The 27,500-nt window shown below is 44.1% G+C and overlaps 2 protein-coding genes across 4 annotated transcripts in view; both read left to right on the forward strand.

Moving 5' to 3' along the window:
- Positions 1-15,611, forward strand: part of LOC310716844 (oxysterol-binding protein-related protein 6-like) — a 16,813-nt gene extending 1,202 nt beyond the window's left edge. The window contains exons 2-22 of the mRNA XM_083524369.1: positions 3,917-4,102; positions 4,350-4,481; positions 4,761-4,814; positions 4,902-5,015; positions 5,524-5,703; positions 6,613-6,748; positions 6,908-7,026; positions 7,312-7,386; positions 7,518-7,680; positions 8,639-8,772; positions 9,541-9,633; positions 10,302-10,464; positions 10,582-10,871; positions 11,105-11,242; positions 12,176-12,239; positions 12,358-12,436; positions 13,058-13,202; positions 13,303-13,450; positions 13,582-13,708; positions 14,526-14,648; positions 14,783-15,611. Of these exons, the coding sequence (XP_083380495.1) occupies positions 4,001-4,102; positions 4,350-4,481; positions 4,761-4,814; positions 4,902-5,015; positions 5,524-5,703; positions 6,613-6,748; positions 6,908-7,026; positions 7,312-7,386; positions 7,518-7,680; positions 8,639-8,772; positions 9,541-9,633; positions 10,302-10,464; positions 10,582-10,871; positions 11,105-11,242; positions 12,176-12,239; positions 12,358-12,436; positions 13,058-13,202; positions 13,303-13,450; positions 13,582-13,708; positions 14,526-14,648; positions 14,783-14,891 (2,688 nt within the window). The 5' untranslated portion in view covers positions 3,917-4,000 and the 3' untranslated portion in view covers positions 14,892-15,611. The remainder of the gene's footprint in view (positions 1-3,916; positions 4,103-4,349; positions 4,482-4,760; positions 4,815-4,901; positions 5,016-5,523; positions 5,704-6,612; positions 6,749-6,907; positions 7,027-7,311; positions 7,387-7,517; positions 7,681-8,638; positions 8,773-9,540; positions 9,634-10,301; positions 10,465-10,581; positions 10,872-11,104; positions 11,243-12,175; positions 12,240-12,357; positions 12,437-13,057; positions 13,203-13,302; positions 13,451-13,581; positions 13,709-14,525; positions 14,649-14,782) is intronic.
- A 4,827-nt stretch (positions 15,612-20,438) lies between these two features.
- Positions 20,439-27,500, forward strand: part of LOC310716873 (TANK-binding kinase 1-binding protein 1-like) — an 11,354-nt gene continuing 4,292 nt past the window's right edge. For 2 of the 3 annotated variants that reach the window (XM_083524473.1, XM_083524475.1), the window contains exons 1-8: positions 20,439-20,612; positions 22,750-22,970; positions 23,089-23,214; positions 23,304-23,408; positions 23,569-23,731; positions 24,032-24,225; positions 24,379-24,440; positions 26,274-26,395. In XM_083524473.1, coding sequence (XP_083380599.1) covers positions 22,758-22,970; positions 23,089-23,214; positions 23,304-23,408; positions 23,569-23,731; positions 24,032-24,225; positions 24,379-24,440; positions 26,274-26,395 — 985 coding nt within the window. In that variant the 5' untranslated portion in view covers positions 20,439-20,612; positions 22,750-22,757. Of the gene's footprint in view, positions 20,613-22,730; positions 22,971-23,088; positions 23,215-23,303; positions 23,409-23,568; positions 23,732-24,031; positions 24,226-24,378; positions 24,441-26,273; positions 26,396-27,500 lie in introns of all 3 variants that reach the window. The other variant, XM_083524474.1, reaches the window with a different exon arrangement.

Raw genomic sequence — 27,500 nt, forward strand, 5'->3', positions numbered from 1 at the left:
GGACGCTCCACACTTCCACTTTTTTCAAGTTCCTCTTGTAGAGCTGTGTGTGTGTGTGTGTGTGTGTGTGTGTGTGAGAGACATGTAACCCCTCAGAGCTATCTGTAAATCGCTCTGAATCTTGCAGTGTGTGCTGGAGGAACTGGTCCTTCTAGATGTTTGCCGTGTTTTAAAGCGAGTCACTGTGTGTGAAGTGTGAACACTGAAACTATAGAACACTTTTACTGTACAGCAGCAGATCAGATAAAAACCGGCTTCATCACTCTGACTGTCCGGTTATAACTTTGTCACGCTGATGTGAGCGCATGCCATTGTTCTTCTGGTTTCCTGATGTCTGTGGTTTGAGATGCAGGAGATAACCACTCTGACCCACTGACTGAGAGTTAAATAAATACACAGCATGCTGTTTCACAAAACTAATCCTAACCCTTTACCTTGTTTTGTAGAGTCTTATGAGATGTTGCTGACGTTATACCAGCTAGTCTCTCTCTCTCTCTCTCTCTCTCTCTCTCTCTCTCTCTCTCTCTCTCTCTCTCTCTCGTGCTCCCCCCCCCCCCCCCGTGTTCTCCTTATAGTTTATAAAACTGTCGTGTAAACTCCTTTGTCCTGGAGATCCAAAGTGATTGCTTTACCTCTGACACTGGAGACTCCTGTACATGCTGCATCATAAACACTGGTTCCAAATCAATATTTGGTGTGATTACCTTCTAGACTTCAGGTGGGATTTAGAGGATCAGAGTCACGGTTATTAATTTCTACCAAGCAGGTGCTAATGATCATCAGTTTCATCTGTAGGTTGATCATTAAGTGAAACAGAAACCGCTGTGTAGGAGCTTCAAACTGTGCTACTAAAGTGAGGGTGAGGACCAGAGGTTTCTGATGCATCGTGTACAGAAGGAGTCTCCAGTTTCAGAGGTGAAGCTGTCTGCTGTCTCTTCATTAAAAAACGTATTTTGGGACTCGGTTAAAATGGAAACAATAACATATCAGAACAAGTGCATTAATATAATCCTGCACCACTTTTAGAGCTGCTGTTACCCGAGAATTCACCACTAACTTCTGACCAATCAGGATCCTGCACTGAGCACCTGAACGTTTTGCCTGATTGCTGCCCTGCATGTTTTTTCTAGGTGATGAGGCGTGTGTGATGAGCTCGGTATGAGCTAGATGCTTAAGTGTAAAATACTTCCTGAGCTAATTTTGCAAATTCACTTTCAACCTTAAGACCTTTTGAACTTTCTCTTAAAAGTCACCAGTGCCACAAAAAGTCTCAGTGCCTTTAAATTGTGGCTGATTGCAGTGTCTCATTGATTTAGTTTAGTTTGCATTGGTTTTGGTTTGTCGGGTTGGAGTTGGTTTGGTCTGTTGTGGCAAGTTTGGTTGAAATATGTTTTGGCTGGTAATGTTGCGTTTGTGTGGGGTTTGTTTGGGTTGGTTTAGTTTTTGTTTGGGTTTTGTTTGGGTTGGTTTAGTTTGAGGTTAGTTTGTTTAGGTTGGTATAGTTTAGCTTAAGGTTGGGGTTTGTTTAGTTTAAGGTTGAGGTTTGTTTGGGTTGGTTGAGGTTAGTTTGGTTTGGGGTTTGTTTAGTTTGAGGTTTGTTTGGGTTGGTAAAGTTTAGTTTGGTTGAGGTTTGTTTAAATGTGAGAAAATATTTCTCTCTCTGTGGTCGAGATGTGGTGATGCTGAGAGGTAGTCCTGAGTGTAGGAGTTAGAATGAGTAGGTTATCTAGCCTGTGTTGGCTAATTCAGCTCCAAATCTCAGGGAGGAAGAATTCCACAGCAGCAAGCGTGACAGCAAAAAAAGTTGAGTAATTACACACATTTAGTGTTATTTAAAGTAAATTTCAGAGGTATTTAAATTAGCGTGATTGGTTGATGAGAGTGGGTGGGGCTCCCCCTCTGCCCTGCTCTGTAGAGGTAGAAGATCGGATCAAGCGACTCTTTAGTCCCATATCGCGTAAAAGATTTGTTTGACATGAACACCTTGGCGCGTTATGGGTATAAAACACACACCCATGGAGAACAACACTGCACAGATGTGTTGCAATGAGGCCATGAAGAAGGTGTGAGGTTTATAAAATAACTGCAGTGTTTGGTCGTGTGTTGATCTGATTCAGCTTTATGTTGCTTTAGAGATTAATGTGCAGATTGGGACTGATCACAGGTCAGCTGTTGACACACCAGAGAATGTGTTTATGTATTGTGTGTGTGTTTGAGAGCATGATCCAGGTGAAACTGGGGCTGTTGAACTGGTTTCTGCTTGAAATGCATGAATCAGTGAGAAGAATTCCAGTCATTCGTTCATAACTCGAGTAGGAAGCAAGACGCATATTTTAATTATCATCTGCTGTGGATTCAAGTGGTTCATAAAGCACTGTGGAATCTCTGTAATGAACAAGTTCCACCATCCCATGGTCACAACAAGGAACCGACACAGGAGGAGCATAAATAAAGATCTGGGTGTGTGGGTTGGAGCTTCTTACCCTGGTCCTGAGTTTGTGGTGTTTGTGTACGAGCTGGAACACACCCTGAACCTCTCGCTGTTTACCTGCTCAGGTGTGTTCCAGCTTTGATACATTACCAATCCACCAGCTCATTATGGTCTGTGTGATAACTGGATTGTGATTTTAGGTGAGTTTAGGTGTGAATAGTAGGTTGTGATTGGCTGGAAGGAGTTTAGGTGTAAATAGTAGGTTGTGATTGGCTGGAAGGAGTTTAGGTGTGAATAGTAGGTTGTGATTGGCTGGAAGGAGTTCAGGTGTAAATAGTAGGTTGTGATTGGCTGGAAGGAGTTCAGGTGTAAATAGTAGGTTGTGATTGGCTAGAAGGGGTTCAGGTGTGAATAGTAGGTTGTGATTGGCTGGAAGGAGTTTAGGTGTGAATAGTAGGTTGTGATTGGCTGGAAGGAGTTTAGGTGTGAATAGTAGGTTGTGATTGGCTGGAAGGAGTTTAGGTGTAAATAGTAGGTTGTGATTGGCTGGAAGGAGTTTAGGTGTAAGTAGTAGGTTGTGATTGGCTGGAAGGAGTTTAGGTGTAAATAGTAGGTTGTGATTGGCTGGAAGGAGTTTAGGTGTAAATAGTAGGTTGTGATTGGCTGGAAGGAGTTTAGGTGTAAATAGTAGGTTGTGATTGGCTGGAAGGAGTTTAGGTGTAAATAGTAGGTTGTGATTGGCTGGAAGGAGTTTAGGTGTAAATAGTAGGTTGTGATTGGCTGGAAGGAGTTCAGGTGTAAATAGTAGGTTGTGATTGGCTGGAAGGAGTTTAGGTGTAAATAGTAGGTTGTGATTGGCTGGAAGGAGTTCAGGTGTAAGACAATTCAGAGTGAGACAACTATTGTAAACATTTCCTAATGAACTTACTGAACTCCATGGAGGATTTCTGTGTGTGGTGAAATTTCTAATGTGAATACGAGGATTTTCATAAACTGCTTGAGGCACAAGGTGGTTTAGATGAACTGGAGAAGAAAACGTTCAAATAAGAAACAGAACAAAAAACAGCACCAGGAGTTTAATCCAACATGTTCATTATCTATTAATAGCTTTTTATGAATTATTCTATTCCTGTAAATAAATATCTTCTGGCACTACTTTATCTGTGTGTGTGATTCGGAGCAGCAGAACTGTCGCTGTAAAGAGTTGTGTATAAAATGCAAAATGAAAATTAAGTGTTATTTTGATCTATTCAGTCAGTTTTACTTTGCAAACATCAATAACAGCTTGAACTCCTCAATGCTGGGAAGTGACCTTGGTATCAGGTGATAATCCACTGTTAGATGTGAGACCTTACACCATTATAATGTTCTCCACATCAGCTCTGGACCTTCACCTTCACATCTACACTAACATCCTGTAATCCCATGGATTATCTTAATTGTTGGATTTTAACTCCTTTCTTTCTCATTTTATTTTTCTTGCAGTTTATATTTTTCTACTTTGAAGTGATGATCTAGGAGGCATCAGGAGTCAGTGAAGAAATTGAGAGAAGTATTAGAGTTTTGAAAATGGAGCACATGAACAATAATCATGTTGTGGTGGATAAATCTCCAATCTCAGCATTTAAACCCTCACACTCTCGCAGCAGCAGCACCGGATCTTCTAGACAGGTCAGTGTCTCCTCCTTCTCCTGCTGCTTTGTTCCTCCACTTACTCCTCATTCTGCTAGTTCTCCTCTGTTCGTTCTCTCACTCCTTCTTACTCCTCATCTTTCTCCTCCATCTCCTTCTCTGTTCCTCCTCTTTCTCCTCACCCTCATTCTTTCCATTTTCCCTGTTTCTTCTTCTCATTTCTCTCTTCTTCCCCTCCTTCAACTTGGAGAGGTTACAGGAGCTGTGGTTTGTTTGTGAATGACAGAACTCCAGAGACTGGGAGGTGATGACTGATATCCAGGCTGGTGTGATGTATACGGATAAGAACAGTGTTCCGGGGCTTTGTGAAGGATTCCTGATGAAGAAGAGGAAGTACCCGCTGCAGGGTTGGCACAAGGTCAGAGAGACGCTGCAGAATAACTGAATAAAACACTGTGCACTACACCTTCATCTCACCTTCCAGCTGTAGTCCTCCTCTTACTGACTACTGTAATGTACATTATAAACATATGAATCAGTAGTAAATATAAAGCAAGAATTAATTACAGTTAAATACAATTAACAATCACATGATTCCAGTTTACTTAGGGTTTATTTTAAGTGGATGGAAGTAGATCCTGCTCTGAATATTAAACTGTAAAGTGTGTGTGTGTGTGTGTTGCGTTTTCTGATACAGAGGTACTTTGTGTTGGAGAAAGGGATCCTCAGATACTCCAAGTCTCAGCAGGATGTGAGTTCTCCCCTCGTTTACTGCTCCGGAATTGGATTTAACTTTCCTTTAGAACATAATGTAATGGTTGCGTCTTCTCTGGTCTAGGTGATGAGAGGGAAGAACCACGGTGCTCTGGACATCAGCCTGGCCGTCATGTCAGTCAATAAAAAGTCCAGAAGGATCGACCTGGACACAGGAGATAACGTATTCCACCTAAAGGTGGGTCAGAGACTCGTCCCCTCTGTCCTCATCTCCTCTCTCCCTTCTGTCCTCATCCCCTCTGTCCTCATCTCCTCTCTCCCATCCTTGTCCCCTCTGTCCTCATCTCCTCTCTCCCGTCCTTGTCCCCTCTGTCCTCATCTCCTCTCTCCCGTCCTTGTCCCCTCTGTCCTCATCTCCTCTCTCCCGTCCTTGTCCCCTCTGTCCTCATCTCCTCTCTCCCGTCCTTGTCCCCTCTGTCCTCATCTCCTCTCTCCCGTCCTTGTCCCCTCTGTCCTCATCTCCTCTCTCCCGTCCTTGTCCCCTCTGTCCTCATCTCCTCTCTCCCGTCCTTGTCCCCTCTGTCCTCATCTCCTCTCTCCCGTCCTTGTCCCCTCTGTCCTCATCTCTTCTTTCCCTCCTGTCCTTGTCCCCTCTGTCCTCATCTCCTCTCTTCTTATCCACATGAAGACAGATTGGTAAAGAGTGTTGTTAAATGAGTGTTTTGGGGTCTTTCTTCACTCTTCAGGCTAAAAGTCCAGACATCTTCTACATCTGGATGACCAAACTGACCGCTCACCGCATCTATAAGAAGAACGAGGCTCTGTGTATCCACCATGATGTCCTGCAGGTGCTCGCCAATGGAAACAAAGCCGCCTTACCCACCGTGGCCAGTTTAGCTCAGATCAACAGAGCCATGATAGACACGGTGAGAGGAACTCCTCATATCACACGCGCTTCACGTCCCAAATCAATCAAATACTCTGAATTCATTCACTTCTCTCTTTAGTGTATTTAGTTTTTTAGCACAGCTTTTTTTAAAATCTATTTAATAGTTAAAGTAATTAATTCAATTAATTATTAAAAAATGCATTGATTTATTTGCTTTTCTTCCTTATTACCTTTAAAAAACAAAATAATCCCCATTATATTATAAACAATATTAGTTATAACAGTATTAGTATATTTACAATTATTTATCTCTAAATGAAAATATATTTTTTAATTACTTCATTAATACAGAATCTATTTGTATGTTTTTACATTTTTGTATGATTTGTAGAGATTTTTAATAATAATAATAATAATAATATTATTATTATTATTATTATTATTATTATTATTATTATTATTATTATTAAGAATGAATTGTTTGGGCTTCAGCTTCTATAATGATTAAAGGAGTGGTGCAGTAGAGTCCTATTACAGATGGTATAATTAGTCTTGTGTGTGTGTGTGCGCGTGTGCGCGCGTTTGTGCGCTCCAGTTAAACCTGTTTTCTTTAAAGAACAATAAACACCTATTAAATTGAATATTTATAAAATGTTAGTTTTCCTGGTAGAGAAACTGAACAAAATCCTTACTTCACCTTCAATCCTGAATTTTAGTTTTGTGGTATTTTTTTTTTTCTTCTTTTAAGTTTTTTAAAATGTGTTTATTTACAGAACTGTGAAGGATAAACATTAAGACAGGGTGTAGTAACAGTTACCATCAACCAATCAACCTCTCTGTACACTAAGCTCCGCCCCAGAATAAACTCTTGTAGCAGGAAGATAAGTGTGTGTGTGTGTGCGCGTGTGCGCGAATGGTATGTAATGAGGTTTATTTTTGTCTCCAGCTTCCTCAGTATCAGCGCTCAGGTTCAGTGTTCCAGGCCTCCACACTGGGTTCTCCATCTCTCTCCTCTTCACGCCTCAGCAATAAAGTTTCTGACTGGCTTCAGCAAAATCAGAGAACCAACGTCTGCCAACAAGGTTCTCCTCCTCCACTCTTCTTTTTTTTGTTTCTATTCTTCTTTTCTTGTTTGTCCTTCTATTTTTCTCTCTTGCTTGTCGCTCTTCTCCTCTGTCAGGGGATACAGTGAACCCCTCACCCACAGCTGACTCACTGAATGTGACCTTTGACCCCTGTAGAGTTGTCACGCTGTCAGTTGGACCTGGCTGAACTCGGACAGCTGATCCAGATGTTGCACAGTCTGGATGGAGATCTTCCCATCAGCAACATGGACCTGGAGAAGAGAATCAGCATGCAGGTTATTATTATTATTATTATTATTTCCTCCTGTCCTCCCCAGTGTTTACTCTCATTCACACTTCATACATTTATTAACCTCATCCTCTTTTTTGATTTCTTTCTTTACTGATATTATTCAGTGGTGTATTTATTCACCAGCTTAATCATTTGTTTGTAATGTTTTATATATTTAATGGATTATTTGTCACCATTTTGCACCAGAGAGTACAGATTTATAAAACCATTAATGAACTAAAGAAAACTGATGGTGTGTGTGTGTGTGTGTGTGTGTGTGTGTGTGTAGAATCTGACTTTAAGAAAGCCGAAGAAGAAAGTGGGGAAAGTTTGGGGACACAATCGCACAATGTCTCATGGGATGGTGAGTGTGTGTGTGTGTGTCTCTGTCTCTCTCTCTCTCTCGCCCCCCCCCCCCCCCCGCCATCTCTCTTTAAATCTCTTTAATTTGTTCTCAGATTAATATCTCGCTCTCTCTCTCTCTCTCTCTCTCAGCTTCCTGCCTCTAATCACAGCAGTGCGTTGTCCTCTTCCTCTGGTCTCGGTGCGTCTCTTCAGTCTATCCCGGATTATGTTTACACTCAGTTGTCCACTCCTGTCTGCACCTCACCCGAGGGGAAGAAACTTCAGCAGAACATTTATACTGTGTCTCAAAAAGGTGTGTTCATGACCCCTCCCCCGCATCATCACCATTTCCACACTCTCTCACAATCACCACCACCACACCCCTCCCTCACAATCACCACCACCACACCCCTCCCTCACAATCACCACCACCACACCCCTCCCTCACAATCACCACCACCACACCCCTCCCTCACAATCACCACCACCACACCCCTCCCTCACAATCACCACCACCACACCCCTCCCTCACAATCACCACCACCACACCACTCCAACCACAATCACCACCACCACATCACTCCAACCACAATCACCACCACCACATCACTCCAACCACAATCACCACCACCACATCACTCCAACCACAATCACCACCACCACATCACTCCAACCACAATCACCACCACCACCACATCACTCCAACCACAATCACCACCACCACCACATCACTCCAACCACAATCACCACCACCACCACATCACTCCAACCACAATCACCACCACCACCACATCACTCCAACCACAATCACCACCACCACATCACTCCAACCACAATCACCATCACCACATCACTCCAACCACAATCACCACCACCACATCACTCCAACCACAATCACCACCACCACCACATCACTCCAACCACAATCACCACCACCACCACATCACTCCAACCACAATCACCACCACCACCACATCACTCCAACCACAATCACCACCACCACCACATCACTCCAACCACAATCACCACCACCACCACATCACTCCAACCACAATCACCACCACCACCACATCACTCCAACCACAATCACCACCACCACCACATCACTCCAACCACAATCACCACCACCACCACATCACTCCAACCACAATCACCACCACCACCACATCACTCCAACCACAATCACCACCACCACCACATCACTCCAACCACAATCACAAAGAGCTTTCAGTTACTTATCCGTGTGTGTGTGTGTGTGTGTGTGTGATCAGTCCATGCATCTCTGAAGTCCATCCATGAGGTATTGATGATGGAGCGTGAGCGTCTGACTCAGGCTTGGACCGGGCCGGACCTGCGTCTGTCCACCTCTGACCAGCTCGCCTCCCTGTGTTCCACACTGTCTGAGGTGAGTTCACCAACTTCTCTCTACACACACACACACACACACACACACACACACACACCTTTATATACCACACGCATTCCTCCTTTAGTATCACATTACATTTAGGAACACCCTACAGAGGATAAAATAAACACTGATCTCTAAGTGTGTAGCATCACACTGCTTATCTAACACAAAAACATTACACTATTTATAATGACATCATTATCTTTCTTCAACTACGAGTGTACAGGATTTTCTTTTCAAAATATTAAACATTCATGAACGTTCCTTATCTTTGTGTTTATGAACCAAGATCACACACACACACACACACACACACGTTTTTTTTTAACTACAATATGAATTACATTCTATTCAGTGTTTATTGTTTGACTTTCGATTATATTTTGTTTGATTTGTGATCAACTCTTATTCTCTCTATTTATCTCTTCTTTTTATTCTTGTGATGTTTTTTGGTGTGTGTGTGTGTGTGTGTGTGTGTGTGAGAGAGTTGGAGCTGTATGTAGGAAGGTTTCAGATTATTTTTAATACTCATGATTGGAGTGTTGACTCATTTAAGTGCTTGTGTGTATCTCGTATCACACTCGTATCTCTCTTACTCTGATATCTCTCACACTCTCATTTACTCTCATATCTCTCATCTCACTCTCTTCTCACTCCCACACTCTCTCTCACTCTCATCGTTCACTCTCATCTCTCTTACACTCTCTCTCACTCTCATCTCTCACACACTCATCTCTTACTCTAATCTCTCTCTCTCTCTAGCTCGAGCTGCAGTCTCGTCTCACTAAAGTTCACTCGCTGTCGCTTTCCTCCGATTCGACCGAGGAGTCGTTCTGCACCGTGCGCCAGGATCAGGTGAGATCTCGCTCCACAGATCACTTCATGAAGATGATAGTATCTTGGGGACAGGTGGACATGATCATGTCTACAGAACTGCACATAGTGTTTTTAATCTATAATATAAGCAGATAATGAATAAATAAAATTATACATATATATAATATTTGATCAGTAATGAAAAGGATCCCCCCCCCCACAAACAAGTTAGTTATAGCTTGTATTATAGCAGTTATAAACACGTGCTCAATTGGAATGAAGTGTAGGTGTCTCCTGTCCTGAACCTACATCTAGACTGTTCCATAGCATCGACACTACGTCTTAAAGGGGAGTATCTGCGCACGAGCTGTTACTATGGAAACGATCTCAAAAAGAGCATGTTTATATAAACTGTTGGAGCTCCTTCACCTTCTGACCAATCAAAATCCAGACCTGGTCATGGAGTGGAGTCTGTAAAGCGATAGCGTGATGCTGATACTCCGTTCTGATGTATTTATATAATATTTGGTCACGCAAACCGATCAGGACGTCGCTCTCTGGGGGTTTGTAAGATGATGGGTTCAGGATGTGGAGAAACGCAGGCGTGTGAGATTGGATTTATCTCCAGAGGGTTTTTGATTTCAGTTTCCTGTATCTTTGTGTAATTCCATGCTCAGGATGTGTGATTGTGATGATTTTCTCCTCAGAGCTGCGAGACACGCAGCAGGCTGTCTGTTGCCGAGTCCATTGCAGAGTATTTCGACGCCAACGAAGTCATCATGTCTGAGAACCTGTCAGAAAACGAGGCTTCTGACGAATCGGGACTGAGCGACATCACCACGAGCAACTCGGAGCCAGAGGAAGGACACGGTACCTCGTTCATGAGTTCTCTAATTAATCAGAAATTACTGAGTGTGGTGATGCCGATATTAGATGGAAAACGTACATTTAATAATAATGAATATTTGTGTGCGTGTGTCTGTGCAGCGGCGGTAAATATGAAATACCGTGCGAGCGTCTCCATGGCCCCAGACCTTCCCTCCAGCGTGCCGAAGGAGACGGGCCGGCGCACGGTTCTCCCTGCACACTGCGCCGATAACAGCCACATCGGCATCCTTACCATCCTCTACAACAACATCGGGAAGGACCTGTCTCGCGTCTCCATGCCCGTCGCTCTGAACGAACCGCTCAACTTCCTGCAGCGCGTCAGCGAGGAGCTCGAGTACTCCGAACTGCTGGACATCGCCAACCGCACCGACGACCCCTACCAGAGAATGGTACGATCCATGATTCTGATTACGGGATACGTGTTAAACATGTGGGTAGCTGGCTTCAGAAGCATGAATGATGTTACTTTTGATAAACTGGTGTCTTTAAAGCACATTCCTCAGCTGATCTGATAAAACGTCTCAACATTTCCTTAAAATTCAAGAAATTCTTTGGTGTAGATGCATCGTCTAACCATCATGATTGCTTGCTCTGTTTGATGATTTAATGGTGTGTGTTCCAGCTTTACGTGGCCGTGTTCTCCATCTCAGGTTATGCCTGGGCCTCTTGGAGGAATCGCTACAAGCCCTTTAACCCTGTGCTGGGAGAGACGTACGAGAGCCTCAGGGAGGACCGTGGTTTTCGCTATGTCGCAGAGCAGGTACTACTAAATGTTCTTTTCGGCTTCTCCCGTTAGGGGTCGCCACAGCGGATCCTCCGCACGTTTGATTTGGCACATGTTTTACGCTGGATGCCCTTCCTAACGCAACCCTCCCCAATTTATCCGGGCTTGGGACCGGCACTAAGAGTGGCTGGGGATGGTTCCCTGACCGGGAATCGAACCCGGGTCGCAGCGGTGGGAGCGCTGCATCTTAACCACTAGACCACCAGGGGACCTACAGAGCAGAACTACTACCTACCCAATATTACCTTCTCCCTGCTAGCTATTTCTTATTCTCTATTTCCTAAACCCTACTTCCTGTTCACTATACCCTGCTTTCTACTCCTTATTGCCAGAGTCATATTTTCTACTGCCAATTTCTGACTCCATTTCTCCTCTTCTAGCTATTCTTTATTTCCTGCACCTTACTCCCTCCTGTTAATTCCCCATTTCCTCCTTCCTGTTCTCTATTCTATTCTGCTTGTTCGCTCTTCCCTCCTCTTTTTGATACGCCTTTCCGCCTGTTCCCTACTTCATACACCCGACTCCTTATTCCCTCTTTCGTACACCTATTCTCCTTATTCTCTCATCTTTTAATTCTCTCTGTATTCTTTTCTCCCTGCTCCCTATTCCCTCAACATCCAGACTGTTATGAGCATGTTATTACACTTCAGTGCATTATGGGATGTCAGAAATATATTGTACATTATATATTATTTTTTAGATACGATTTATTCCAATGTGAAAGGTGCCCCTATGAATGATGATTGCAGATGTGACCTCCTTGAAGTTGAAGTTCCTTCATATAGATTTTCCCTGATCGTGTGACTGCTCTTAATTAAAAAAGTAGCAGATGTTCAGTGTAGATACAGAGACGGTGTTTTATACCTGTATAACTGAAGATGTGATCACATCCGGTTGTGTGTTGTACAGGTGAGCCATCACCCTCCTATCTCTGCGTGCCATGCCGACTCTGAGAACTTCACCTTCTGGCAGGGTGAGTGTCTGTACTGTGATAGGTTTAGTTTCTCTACGCACAGCTCTGTACCTGATTCATGAAGTGTGCTGATGAAGAGAACGTCAGGTTGTTCAGCATGTTTACTTTCTCCCTGTAGATCAGAGGTGGAAGAATAAATTCTGGGGAAAGTCGGTGGAAATCGTCTCGACAGGACCGGTGAACGTCGCACTGCCCAGGTGAGACCTTCAAGACCAACGGGTTTCCATGGTTACTGGGGTTTAACAGTAGTTTGACTTTTTTGGCATCATTCAGTGATTCTCAGTGCTGTTAGCGAAGTGATGCATCATTTTTAAATATTTGCATCAGTAAAAACAGATACACTGATAATTATATATCAGATACTTTTATTATTTAGAAAGTGACCATTATTTTGATATGTCGAAAGCTCGAAAAAACATTTCTCGAATATGACTCATCAACACTACGGAGATCGAGGCATGTTCTGGGAGTCACCTAGAATACAGAAAACATTTGTGGACATCTGACCATTTTACACGTCTCCATTTACCGTTATAATAAGCTCCACTCTTCTGGGAAGATGTTTCACTAGGTTTTGTGGTGATTGATTTAGTCACAGTGGTGTTAGTAAAGTCAGGTAGTGATGAAGGTGAGAAGGTTCCTGGGGTGAAATCAGTGTTCACATACATCCCAATAGTGTTTGATAGGGTTGGAGCTCTATAGCAGGAGATCTTCCACTCCATCTTGTTTCTTGAATTTAGAGTATATTAGTATATGATTTGTAAATATAGGTTTGATGATGATGATGATGATGATGAAGAGTTCTGTGCTGGTTACAGATATGGAGATCACTATGAGTGGAATAAAGTGGTGACCTGCATCCACAATGTCTTCAGTCAGCAGCGGTGGCTTGAGCACTACGGCGACGTCGTGATCCGAAACCTGAATAGCGACGTCTGCTCCTGCAAGATTTCATTCGTTAAGGTGTGTGTGTGTGTGTGTGTGTGTGATACATCCCCCAACACAATCACGCGTACTTTGATGATAGGAATTTGTCATGTTTTATCTCCGTGATGCTCCGCAGTCTCGTTACGGCGGCGGGGAAAATAAAAACGAGGTCAAGGGTGTGGTTCTGGACCAGGCGGGGAACGTGGTGCATAGTTTTGGAGGTTCGTGGCATGAAGGCATCTTCTGTGACACTCTTCCCGAACCACAATGCCTCTGGAAGCCCAGTGAGTGTCATCACTATTTACAATACACCCTTATTACCATAGTAACGGCTACTGTTATAAGAAAAATCTAATCTTTTAGATGATAGTTTTACTTCTTCCTAAAACCTGGTGATGTTTTCTGTACTTCACAGATCCTCAGCCTGAAGATTATTTTGATTATTATGGGTTTTCTTTCTACGCCAGAGAACTTAACGAGCTCACACCTGAACTAAGGGAAGTCCTACCACCTACAGACACACGGTTCCGCCCGGACCAAAGGTGTGTTCTTTCACCAACCCACAGTGACCTCAGTGCACCACAGTCTCACTGCTTAATCACTAGTTCTGAAGTATTAAATAGTAGTGGGGCAGAGTTCCAAAGGGTTACACAGTGGCGGGTTGGGTTTCTGCAATAGCAGGATGGGGTTCTGAAGGGTACGTAGGGGCAGGATGGGGTTCTGAAGGGTACGTAGGGGCAGGATGGGGTTCTGAAGGGTACGTAGGGGCAGGATGGGGTTCTGAAGGGTACGTAGGGGCAGGATGGGGTTCTGAAGGGTATGTAGGGGCAGGATGGGGTTCTGAAGGGTATGTAGGGGCAGGATGGGGTTCTGAAGGGTATGTAGGGGCAGGATTGGGGTTCTGAAGGGTATGTAGGGGCAGGATTGGGGTTCTGAAGGGTATGTAGGGGCAGGATTGGGGTTCTGAAGGGTATGTAGGGGCAGGAATCGGGTTCTGAAGGGTATGTAGGGGCAGGATTGGGGTTCTGAAGGGTTATAAGGATCAGTGGTAGCGCAGTGGTTAAGTTGTTGGACATTTGATCAGAAGGTCATGGGTTAAAATCCCAGCATCACCAAGCTGCCACTGCTGGACCCTTGAGCATGACCCTTCGCCCTTAATTGCTTAGTTGTATAAATGAGAGAATTAAGTTGCTCTGGAGAAGCGCGTCTGGAGAAGCGCGTCTGGAGAAGCGCGTCTGGAGAAGCGCGTCTGGAGAAGCGCGTCTGGAGAAGCGCGTCTGGAGAAGCGCGTCTGTTTAATGCAGTAATGATTGAGAAACATCTCCAAAATAAATCTTAAATTAAAATTTTTCCCCCCAGACTTCTCGAGGAGGGTAAAGTGGCTGAGTCGGATAAGTGCAAGGATGAGGTGGAGGAGAAACAGAGGGAACGGAGGAAAGAACTGGCTAAGAGAGGACAGGAACACATCCCTCGTTTCTTCAGGTGAGCCTCGTGTTAGCCTATAGTCCTGTAACACAGGAAGCCAATCCCTGATCCCCCTCACTGATCCATCACAGGTTGCAGATGATTTGTATTGAGTTCCAGGTTTATATACTGATGTAATAAATGTTCCTCAGGAAAACGGTTGACCAGGATGGACGAGAGGTCTGGGTCTCGAATGGGACGTATTGGAATATCCGGGAAAGCCCTGGCTTTGTGAACAATGATAATCTGGAGTTGTGGTGAAACGGACGGTGGTTATAGATTTATAAAAAAGTGCAATAAATTTGGCTCCTGATGATTGATCCTGTACAGACTCATGTAGGACGTTTGATGCGGGTCAGAAGATCGGCTGTTGGAGGACAGGAGTGAGGGATGGGGTAGGGAGAGGGAGGTATGACCATGAGCCGTGTGCATTCGTTTGTTCACGGTGACGAGTGATTTCCTGATTTATTTATTTATTTCGATGATGCTCCTCACGTTCTCTCTCCTTCTCTCTCACTCTCTCTGTATGAGTTCAGCTGGAGAACCTGCACCACATGTAATCACAGCAGTTTTAGGTTTATTTTTTATATTAGAGGTATTTTTATTTAAAAAAAAAAAAGCTCTGTACAATATAAACAGGGGAGGGGATTTGTTTTTTTGTCCTGAAACACACCTGACTGTGTTTGTGTGCTCATGATGATGAAGGAGGATGATGAAGCACATTTTGAACACTTTCGACCTGTTTCTCAGCATTGCTGATTGTGTAAATAATCCTCGTGTGTGTGTGTGTGTGTGTGTGTGTGTGTGTGTGTGTGTGTGTGTGTGTGTGTGTGTGTGTGTGTGTGTGTGTGTGTGTGTGTGTGTGTGTGTGTGTGTGTGTGTGTGTGTGTGTGTGTGTGTGTGTGCGCGCGCGCGCGTTTTAGTGAAAAATCTCTGACTTTGTAATTAAACATGAACCTGAATAAAATGAGGGGAAATAAATGTGTTCTTTTTTTAAATCACATGATCTATTATGCACACTGTGTCTGCTTCTGGACTGAGGTGCACTACAGGATGCAGAAGTTAGTGCACCCCTTTTGGATTCTGGGCAGTTTTGGATGAAGGACAAAAAGCATGTAATGTAATTAAAGTAGAGACTCAGTAAAAGTGTCTCTTTAAACAGTCACTTTAGTAAAAGTACAAACGTTTTCACCTTCAAATGTTCTTCAGTCTCCAAAGTAGTGATTTATTATAACTCTAATGTTCCTGTTATTATTTTTATCACAAAATTCTTCACTTAATCACCTCAGTTTCTGTGTAAAGACTCGAATGTGACTCTCAGCACACTGATCTATTAATAGAATGAGATTAAAGACTCAAACACTGATTGATTTCTATTAAAATCATCATGAACACAAAACCTTCTTTTCATCTACTTCAGTAAAAACGTGTAAATGAGGTCACGTGTGTGGTGGTGAGTTCCAGTCTGGAGTTTCTTCATCATTTATTCCTCTCTAAATGTTCTGCTTGATGTTGAACTGATGCTGAACTGTATGTTGGTGATCAGTAGATTCACCGAGCGCCGATCAGAACACGTGTAAAACAGAGCGTGCGCTCGATCCTGATTGGTGACTCGCTGCGTGTTTCACCAGTTACGTTTTTATCCTCGTTAATAAAAAGAAACGACTGATTTCACTAAATGTAGTAGAGTAAAAAGTCAAATATTTGAGTTTTACAGTAACTTCAGTTACAGTCTCACCAAATGGAAACACTTCAGTGAAGTACAGACACATGAAAAAGCTACTAAAGTACAGTTACGAGTTACAGTTACTTCCTTACTGTCCAACACTAATAGAGATGTAGAAGTAGTGTTGTGAAGTGATTGGATGTGATGCATTGCAGTCTTCAAAGGTTTCACTAGAAGTCAAATGATAGTGGATTTTACTGACACTGATTTCTAGGTTGGATTGTAGATGCCGATAACCGATTAATCAACCAATAGGTTTTAAAATAGATACTGGAAAAAAATAGGACTGAAATTTATTACAAACAGTTCTTCTTTCGGCTTCTCCCATTAGGGGTCTCCACAGTGGATCATCCGTCTCCACACCCCCCTCTCCTCTACATCTGCCCTTTTTCACACCAACTACCTGCATGTCTTCCCTCACCACATCCATAAACCTCCTCCTTGTTCTTCTTCTTTTCCTCCTTCCTGGTGGCTCCATCCTCAGCATTCTCCTACATCTCAACATCTTCAGCTCTGCTCCCTCCAGTTCCACCTCCTGTCTTTTACTCAATGCCACTGTCTCTAATCCATACAACATCTCAGGTCTCACCACAGTCCTATAAACTTTCCCTTTCACTCTCACAGATACTCTTCTATCACAAATCACTCCTGCTATCACTCTTCTCCACCCACTCCACCCTGCCTGCACTCTTTTCTTTACTTCTCTAACACACTCTCCATTACTTTGCACTGTTGACCCCAGGTACCTGAACTCCTCCACCTTCTCCACCTCTTCTCCCTGCAACCGCACCCCTCCACTGCCCTCCCTCTCATTCACACACATGTACTCTGTCTTACTCCTACTGACTTTCATTTCTCTTCTCTCCAGCGCATATCTCCACCTCTCCAGGCTCTTCTCAACCTGCTCCCTACTCTCACCACACATCACAATATCATCCACAAACATCATAGTCCAGGGAGACTCCTGTCTGACCTCATCCTTCAACCTGTCCATCACCAGTGCAAACAGGAAAGGGCTCAGAGCCGATCCTTGATGCAGTCCAACCTTCACCTTTTACCAGTCTGTCATTCCTACTGCACACTTCTCTATACTTCTCCATCAACATTCTCAAAGCAAATAATGCGTCTGTGCTGCTCTTCCTCAGCATGAAACCATACTGTTGCTCACAGATGGTCACCTCTTCTCTCAGCCTGGCTTCCACTACTCTTTCCCATAACTTCATGGTGTGACTGATCAACTTAATTCCCCTGTAGTTACTGCAGGTCTGCACATCTCCCTTATTCTTAAAGATCAGTACCAGCACACTTCTTCTCCATTCCTCAGGCATCTTCTCACCTTCCAAAATCCTGTTAAACAATCTGGTTAAAATCTCCACTGCATCTCTCCTAAACATCTCCACGCTTCTACCGGAATGTCATCTGGTCCAACTGACTTTCCACTCTTCATCCTCTTAATCGCTGCTCTCACTTCCTCCTTACTAATCCTATCTACATCCTGCTTCACCATCTCCACACCATCCAACCTTCTCGCTCTAATTTTCCTCATTCATCAGCTGCTCAAAATACTCCCTTCATCTTCTCAACACACTCTCCTCACTAGTCAACACATTTCCATCTCCATCCTTTATTGTTCTAACTTGCAGCACATCGCTCCCAGCTCGGTTCCTCTGCCTGGCCAATCGCTACAAATCCTTTTCTCCTTCCTCAGAGTCCAACTTCTCCTACAGCTCCTCATATGCCTTTTCCTTGGCTTTCACCACATCCCTCTTTACCTGCTGCTGCATCTCCTTGTTCTCCTGCCTACTTTTCTCATCACTCTGTCGCTTTGTCTTCCTTTCTATTTCCAGATGTTACACCAAGTACCTTTCTAACTGTCTTCCCTCCTTCAGGTTGCATCTCCTGCATAGAACATAATCCACCTGTGTGCACCTTCCTCCACTCTTATACGTCACCCTCTGATCCTCCTTCTTCTTAAAATACGTGTTCACCACTGCCATTTCCATCCTTTAAGCAAAATCTACCACCATCTGCCCTTCCACATTCCTCTCCTTAAAACCACACCTACCATCACCTCTGTTCCCTTCACCTACATGCCCATTAAAGTCTGCACCAATCACCAATTGTTCTTTCCTACACCTTCTATCACTTCATCTAACTCACTCCAGAATTTTTCCTTCTCCTCCATCTCACAACACACTTGTGGAGCATAAACACTGATGACATTTATCATCATCCCTTCAACTTCCAGCTTCACGATCATCACCCTATCAGAAACTCTCTTCACCTCCACTACACTCTTACTGTACTCTTCCTTGAGAATCCCCCTACACCATTTCTCTTTCCATCCACACCATGATAGAACAGTTTAAACACCTCCAATGTTCCTGCTCTTACTCCCTTTCCACACAACATCTCTACCTTTCTCCTCTCCATCATATCAGCTCCCTCTCTCCCTTTACCCGTCATAGTACCAACATTTAAAGTACCAACCCGAACCTCCACTCTCCTCCACTTCTCCTTTCCCTGCTGTCTCTGTAGACGTCTTCCTCCTCTCCTTCTCCTCCTTCAGACAACAGCAGCACAATTTACACTGGTACCCTGTTGTTAATAATACCTGTGATGGTCGTTGGTAACCCGGGCCTCCACCGATCCGCTATGAAATTCTGATTCTTCATCCACATGTTTTACGCTGGATGTCCTTCATAACACAAACATCCACATTTATCCAGACTTGAGACACTGAGAGTCTCCTGATTTGTGCAACACTAATGACTGCATTACAAACATAAATAAAATTAATATGAATATTTATTAATATAATTCTATAATTAATCAATGATAAATAATAAATATAATATAGCGCAGTGCAGTGATTCACCTCTAGAGGCCGCTCTCGCAATGCCAGCGGACCAGAAGTCGGTATGGATTTTTTTCCCGATATTTCCAGCAATGAAGTATCAGAGCAGATGAATCGGTCGACCTCTATTCTTCATCACAGTCTTCATCACAGTCTTCATCAGCGTCCCACACACCAGCATGTTTTTCTAAATAACTCTGAGGCTCAATTACATGATTGAAAAAATTATCATTAAAGTGTAGAATAGAAAAGAAGAAGAAAGAAGAATGAAATGAGAATGTATATAATAAAACAATTGCAAAGAAAATATAAAATTTTAGGATAAAAATAGAATTATAAAAGATTTATAGAATTTACAATAAAACAAAAGAATTTAATAAAGAAATGGACCATAATAAAACAGAAGTGAAATTATTTGAATAAAATAACAATAAAATAGAAATATAATTTGCATACCCCATACAGCCAAAAGTTTATGGACACCTGACCATAAGATTGCCATGTGCTTCTCTTTGAGCATCCCATTCCACATTGTCACTTTCACTTCCATTCATGTTCTATATGGTTGGAGGTTCAGAGCAGAAGATCTTCCACATCATCCAACCCATGGAAAGCAGATCTTCATGGAGCTGGTTTTGTGCACAGGAGCAGTCATGCTGGACAGGTTTGGAGCTCCTCGTTCAAGTGAAGGAAAATGTTATTCTTCCTCATGCAAAGAAGTCGAATACAAGTGTGTGTACAAGTGTGTGTAGAACTTTGTGTAACAGTTGGAAGAAGAACAACATATGAGTCCCAGTACTTTAGGTCATATAGTGTATGTTTAACCAAATGTTTACACTCCCCCTACACTGTATATATAGTGTGTGTGTGTGTGTGTGTGTGTGTGTGTGTGTGTGTGTGTGTGTGTGTGTGTGTGTGTGTGTGTGTGAGTGTGTGTGAGAAGCTGAATTCAGGATTTCCTGCTGGGTGAAATCTGAGAGAGTGGAGTGAACGTGAGCAGGTGTGAGATGAAGGTGAGGGATGAGGAACCAGACTTTTCTCCCTCTGGGGTTTTATACGATTAAACTGGTGACAGACTCGGAGATGAAAATCGTATTCACACTGTAAATAATATTTTCATCTGCTATGACAGTTATGACGTCAGAGTGACCGACAGGATGGTCGACCTTCTTCCAAGATGGCGGAGCGGTGACGCTAAAGGGTTTGGGGGAGTGGTGTACGTGAAAAAGGCGCGTGCGTGATGATGACTCGTTTTGATCTAACGCTCGGTTTTGATTTCTGGTGTCGTTGTGTTTGATGTAGAGTGTCGGTGTGTTTGATGTAGGGCACGCGCCAGGCGCGCGCGCGCAAGTCGGGACCGATGATGTGACGGGTTCGGAGCGCGCGCCTCCTGAGCACCGTGAGTAATTAACAAAAAGCATTTAACTGAAGGACTCGGAGATGCTCCACTGTTTTACACACACACACACACACACACACACACACACACACACACACACACACACACACATTAAGCTCGCGGCTGATCATTAATAGTGCTTTAAAATCATCACTATTACAGTTGTGCATTAACAACCTTTACAGTCTTCACTGATGTGAGCAGCTCGTCCTTGATGTGATGATTTGTGTGTGATTTGCGCCACGCTCGCGATCCCGTTCCTGAACACCGAGGAGATCACGCGCACACTCGGCTGCTGCTGTCCGACCAAATGCCCCCAAACCCAGAATTATTATTATTATTATTATTATTATTATTATTATTATTATTATTATTATTATTATTATTATTATTATTCTGTACACCTCTCATATGCACCGGGCACGTGCTGGTTTCACGTGTGATCCTTTTTGAGAGACGCATCGGTGTTTCTGCACGGATTTCACACGTGTGTGAGCTGATGCTCGGCCCATTCAGCACCACACAGTGTGCAGGAACAACACCACTGAGGGGTCCATATGGCTGCGTGGAAGCGCGCGCGCGCACACACGATGGAATTCGAGGGCATGGTTGACTCTGATTGGTCTAATCCAAACGTTTTCGTGGATTATCTGATCACACCGGACTATTTTTTAAATCTACTCCGACCCTAAAATCCAAGCAGATCGATCAGAGTGTTTACATCATTCTGTCCGATTACTAATGAAGTGTGAGGTTTTCTGTAAGTTTCTTACAGTTCAGTCATGGAGCTGAATTCAGTTTTAAAAGGACTCATGTTCTGTTAAAAACCTGTTAAAAAACTCATTTATTGCTGTGAGACTTTATATTACACACAGATCAGTTCTTACATCCTGACATGACGTAACACTGGCATTATAACATTCTGAGTGGTGAAGTGAAGAACACTGAGCTTCATCATGGCACCTGTTAGTGTGTGGATTTATTTATTAGGCAGCAGGTGAACATTTTGTGCTTAAAGTTGATGTTTGAAGAAGGAAAAATGGGCGATTTTGGATTTGAGGATTTAAACGAGTTTGACGTTATTGTGACGTCTAGACGTCTGGGTCTGAGCGTCTCCAACACTGCAGCTCTTGTGGGATGTTTTGGTCTGCAGTGGCCAGAATCTATTAAAAGTGCTCCAAGGAGGAACAGTGGTGAACCGGCGACAGGGTCGTGGGGGACGAGGATCATTGATGCATGTGAGGAGCATGCACGTGTGGGGACGTGTGGTTCTGATCCAACAGACAAATTTATTGATTTGTTTTAAAAAAGTGGTGCCAATAATTTTGCCACATCCAGCACTGTTGACACGTTTTGTTTGACACTTTATATTATGATATTATAAGTGTGTGTGTGTGTGTGTGTGTGTGTGTGTGTGTGTGTGTGTGTGCGTGAGAGACCTGAGCTTTAAACACGAGGAAATCTAAACTGAATGATCTACATGTTGGATGTGTTTCTGCTCAGTGCCGTGTTTTAACACGCAGATGATTGAGATCATATGAGAGTTTAATCAGAGGGTGAATCATTTCTCAGCAACACCTGCACAGGGTTTATTAACACACATGTTCATGGAGAGTGTTGCAGAGAACTTCAGCATCCAGAGCAGCTCAGGAGCTTCAGCCTGTGAGGAAGAAAAACATCATTAATATATACATCATTCACATGACATGAACCTGCACACCTGCTTGTAGAAGAACATCAGAAAACATTTGCGTGTGTGTGTGTGTGTTTGTGCGTGCGTGCGTGTGTGTGTGAGTGTGTGAAGACAGGTTGATGGGACTGAGATGCTTAAAAGTCAAACTGGAACCATTCCCGAACATCTCATTTTATTTATTTATTTTTCCAAATATTTTATCATTCAAAAGTTCTCTCTCTCTCTCTCTCTCTCTCTCTCTCTCTCTCTCTCTCTCTCTCTCTCTCTCTCTCTCTCTCTCTCTCTCCCCCCCCCCTGTTCACTCCCCCTGTCCTCTCGCTGTCTGTCTCTATCCTCACTGTCACATTTCTGTTGTGCATGTCTTCTTTCTTTTCTCTCTCTGATGTGTCTTTGTTGTCTTCCCTCCATCTTTTTGATATAATCAGTGTGTCTCTGGTCCATCAGTGTGGGTGATGGAGTCTCTCCTGAGGGAACAATTTGGATTGAAAGGAGGAAGTGAGTCTCTGAGGGAGGAGGTCTGTGGGATGATAAGATGGCCCCCCTCGTCTCTCTGTGTGGACATTAATCAGTTTGCTGCTGCGTATCATGAGATCAGACTACGTCTAGCCGGCCTGGAGCGAGAGAACAGCAGCATCAGGAAGAAGCTCAAGAACTATGAGATGAAGGTCTGAGAACATTTATCCAGCTCATTACCAAGAGCGTGCAGGTGGTGTGAAGAAACTTATGTCCTTTAACTGTGTGTGTGTGTGTGTGTGTGTGTGTGTGTGTGTGTGTGTGTCTTAGTTTCCCATGATTAGCCTGTGTGTGGACGAGAGGAGTATGTGCTGCACCTGTGAGTCCCAGAAGGTCGAACTGATTCAGACTGAAAACAGCAACCTTCAGCAGAGGATCAACAACCTTCTGGAGGAGGTGTGTGTTTGTGTGTTTGTGTGTTTGTGAGAAAGAAAAAAGTAAATTTCTGGAGTCTTGTTGTAAGTTTGTGGACTAATTTCTCTTAGCTTCAGAAGAGTAAAGCTCATGAGCAGCGTCTGGAGGAGGTGATTAAAGCATACGAGAAAATTCATTTGGAGAAGAGCACTGTTCAGAAGGAGCTGGATAATATGGTGAGAGTGAGCGATCCTCCGTCAGATCCTCCATGAGATCTTCACCAGAACTTTCATTAGCTAATTTGGGTGTGTGACGTGTGTGTGTGTGTGTGTGTGTGTGTGTGTGTGTGTGTGTGTGTGTGTGTGTGTGTGTGTGTGTGTGTGTGTGTGTGTGTAGACGACTTTGGCTGAGCAGCATGTGGAGAGGATCAGGAAGCTGGAGATGGCACTTGGACAGAGAGAGAGCCTCCTGCAGAAGAAAAAAGCAAGAGAAAGTTCACATCAACGCAACAAAGAAACTCGTTATCTACATCTGTACACCAGTCTGGACACGCCCTGTGGTATACACACACACACACACACACACACACACACACACACACACACACACACACACACACATACACACTCATCATCATCATCAACCTCAGTCATGACAGGAATAATGCGTGCTGGAAACACGATGATCAGGAATCATAAGAGGAAATGGATTCTGGGAACATTGATCAAAAATTATGCTTTTGAAACCTGGTTGTAGAACTTTCGGGAACATCTCACTCTGCATCATGAAAGTGTGGAGGTGAAGTTCAGAGGGAACACGTGAGGGAACTGTTCCTGCTGTTTTATGTGTGTGTTCTCAGCATTGGAGTGTCCTGGGCCGAGTCTGCAGAGCTCACGCAGTCTGGACACACTTACTGATCTGAAGCTCCAGTGTCTGGAGGCGGAGCTTGAAGGCTTGTGGCATGAGGCTAGAGGGGCATGTCAACGGGAGGAGGAGCTTAAGGCAGAGCTGCAGCATCTACAGGAAGAGATCAGACAGGAAAAGGAACGACAGGTATTCTCTCTCTCTCACACACACAGACACAGACACACACACACACACACAAACACACACACACACACACACACACACACACACACACACACACACACACACACACACAAAACACTTACTTTATTATTTATGTATTGAATGGTGTTTCTGCAGGAGTTGGATGTGGAGTGTGAACACTGCAGTGTGGAGTGGATTAAAAAAGCAGGAGATGAACAGTAAGTCACGTCACCTCACCGATCAAGTCACCTCAACAATCACGTCACCTCACTCACTGATGTTATTGCCAGCCAGTTGCACAAACATTTCAGCAGCCGCAACATCCGCTTCTGGTTCAGCACCATCTTTCAGCCGGCGGCATCGGAACGCTGGCTATCTTGCTTCTGTATAAATAGATGTTGGCTGCATGCACTTGCTAAGCTTAAGAGTCTCTTCACCTCAGCCCCAGTTCTGGCACTTCCGGATCCAACCCGCCAATTCGTAGTGGAAGTGGATACCTCTGACCTAGGGGTCGGTGCCATTCTGTCCCAGAGAGGTGCCCAAGACAACCACCTGCCCCTGTGCATTTTCTTTTCAAGCCGTCTTAGTCCAGCTGAACAGAACTACCCTGTTGGAGCGCGAGAGCTCTTGGCAATTAAGTTGGCCCTGGAGGAGTGGCGTCACTGGCTGGTGGGGTCAGAAGTTCCATTCCTTGTTTGGACCGATCATCAGAATTTGGAGTTTCTGCGGACAGCCAAGTGCCTAAACCCATGTCAAACACTTTGGGGACTGTTCTTTGGGGGGTTGAACTTCACACTGTCCTACAGTGACCCCTTTCTGGGTCTCGAAATGGGAAGCCTGATGCCTTGTCCCACTTGCACATTCCCTCAACGAGAAAGAGCCACCACCTGATACCATACTCCCTGCCACCATTACCATCTGCGCACTCAATCTGAGAATCAAGAAAACAGTCCAGCGGGCCATGGTCGGCCAACCTTTCCCTGAGGGTTTCCCGCCACAGGGGTTTTACGTGCCTACACACCTCTGGTCTGAAGTCCTTCAGTGGTGCCACAGTTCCCCTTTTTTTTGTCACCCAGGCACTCCTTGTACCTTGGCCATGCTTCTGAAGCGTTTTTATTGTCCATCCATCCGCAGGGACGTTCGTGAATTCGTTGCTGCCGCCCCAGGTGTATCCAACACAAAAACTCTAAGGGGCGCCCTTGATGGTCTCCTTCATCCACTTCCCATACCCCAACGCTCTTGGTAGCACATTGCAGTGGATTCCGTCACTGGTCGTCCCCTTTCCCCCAGTCATACGTCCATCCTCACCATAGTCGTTAGCTTCTTTAATATGGGTCACTTCATTCCCCTACCCAAACTCCCCTCTGCCAAAGAAACTGCCCAGCCTCTGCTCCTTACCAAGGGACAATGTGTCCGATCGGGGCCCTAATTCTCTGCTAATTTTTGGAGGGAATTCTGCCATCTCCTGGGTATTTCCGTCAGCCTCTCCTCCGGGTTTCATCCTCAGTCCAATGGCCTGACTGAAAGGCTCAACCAGGAACTCGAGACTAGCTTCCGTATTCTCTGTGCCCAAGACCCCTACATATGGTCAGAAAAACTTATTTGGGCTGAATATGCTCATAATACTCTTCACACCATTGCCACAGGCCTCTCGCTATTTTATTTTGTGTTCGGCTACAAACCCCCACTGTTCACCCCCCAAGAGCCCGAGACCTCCGTTCCATTCACCCTGGCCCAGTTCAGGTATTGTTGGCGAGGGTGGAGGATTGCCTCCCGGAGTTACGAGCTTTGGGCCAATCGCAGACACCGACCTGTCACTCAATATTGGATTAGCCAAAAGGTCTGGCTTTTTACAACTGACCTGCCACTCAAGGCCATGCAAGAAGCTCGCCCCTCATTTCATGAGTCCATTCCCTTATTTCCAAGGTCATAAATTCCACGGCAGTGCATCTCAAGCTCCCCAGAGTCTTACACATCTGTGTGCATGTGTGTGTGTGTTGTGTGTGTTGTGTGTGTGTGTGTGTGTGTGTGTGTGTGTGTGTGTATGACAGGGTGAACCTGGCTCTGGCCTACACTGAGCTGCTGGAGGAACTGAGCCGAATCCGTAGCCTTATTGCGGAACAGAACCGAATCCTGAGACAGAAGCGCAGCTCTACGGGTCCAAACAGTCCTGGTACATTACACACACCTTCATCATCCCTTCATCATCAAACACCAAAACGTCCACTCTCTCCCAGATCAGCTGAAAATAAAATCTCTGTCCTGTTCACACTGACTCACAACACACACACATATATATATACACACACACACACACACACACACACACACACACACACACACACACACACAAAGCACTCACACAAACACACACATGCACACACACATATACAGCACACAAACAGCACACAAACACACACAACACAAATCTACAGACAACACATACACACAAACACACAACACATACACACACACTCACACATACATACACACATCACACAACATACACATATACACACATGCACACACATATACACACACACATACACACACAACAGACATATGCACACATACATACACATACACACAACAAACATACAGTATACACACATACACAACACACCAACACATACACAATACACACATACACAGGTTGATGGTTGTGATGATGGTGGTGGTGAAGGTGGTGATTGTGTTGATGGCTGTGATGACGGTGGTAATGGTGTTGGTGGTGATGATCGTGGTGGTGGTGGTGGTTGTGGTGGTGATGATGATGATGATGATTATTGGTGGTAACCATGGTTATGATGACAGTGATAATAGTTATAATTTTGATGATAATGATGATGGTAACAATGCTATCGGGGAGTTTCTCCTTCACCACAGTCTCCACCGACTTGTTCATCAGGGACAAACTTACACTTATAAAGAACATTTTTATCTCCACATCATCTGTGTAAAGCTGCTCTGTAAATATATCACACACAGAGCAACACATCTGGAAAACAGAAAAATATAAACACACACACACATCAACATACACAAAACAACACACCTGGAGAACAGTACATTATAAAACACACACACACAGACACACACCTGGAGAACAGTAAAATATAAACCACACACACACACACACACACACACACACACACACACACACACACACACACACACACACACACACATTGCCACACAACTGGAGAACAGTCTCCACCGACTTGTTCATCATGGACAAACGTACTTATAAAGAACATCTTCATTTAATAAACATGAAT

This window comes from Silurus aristotelis (assembly GCF_946808225.1).
Source record: "Silurus aristotelis genome assembly, chromosome: 21".
NCBI classification, from domain to species: domain Eukaryota; kingdom Metazoa; phylum Chordata; class Actinopteri; order Siluriformes; family Siluridae; genus Silurus; species Silurus aristotelis.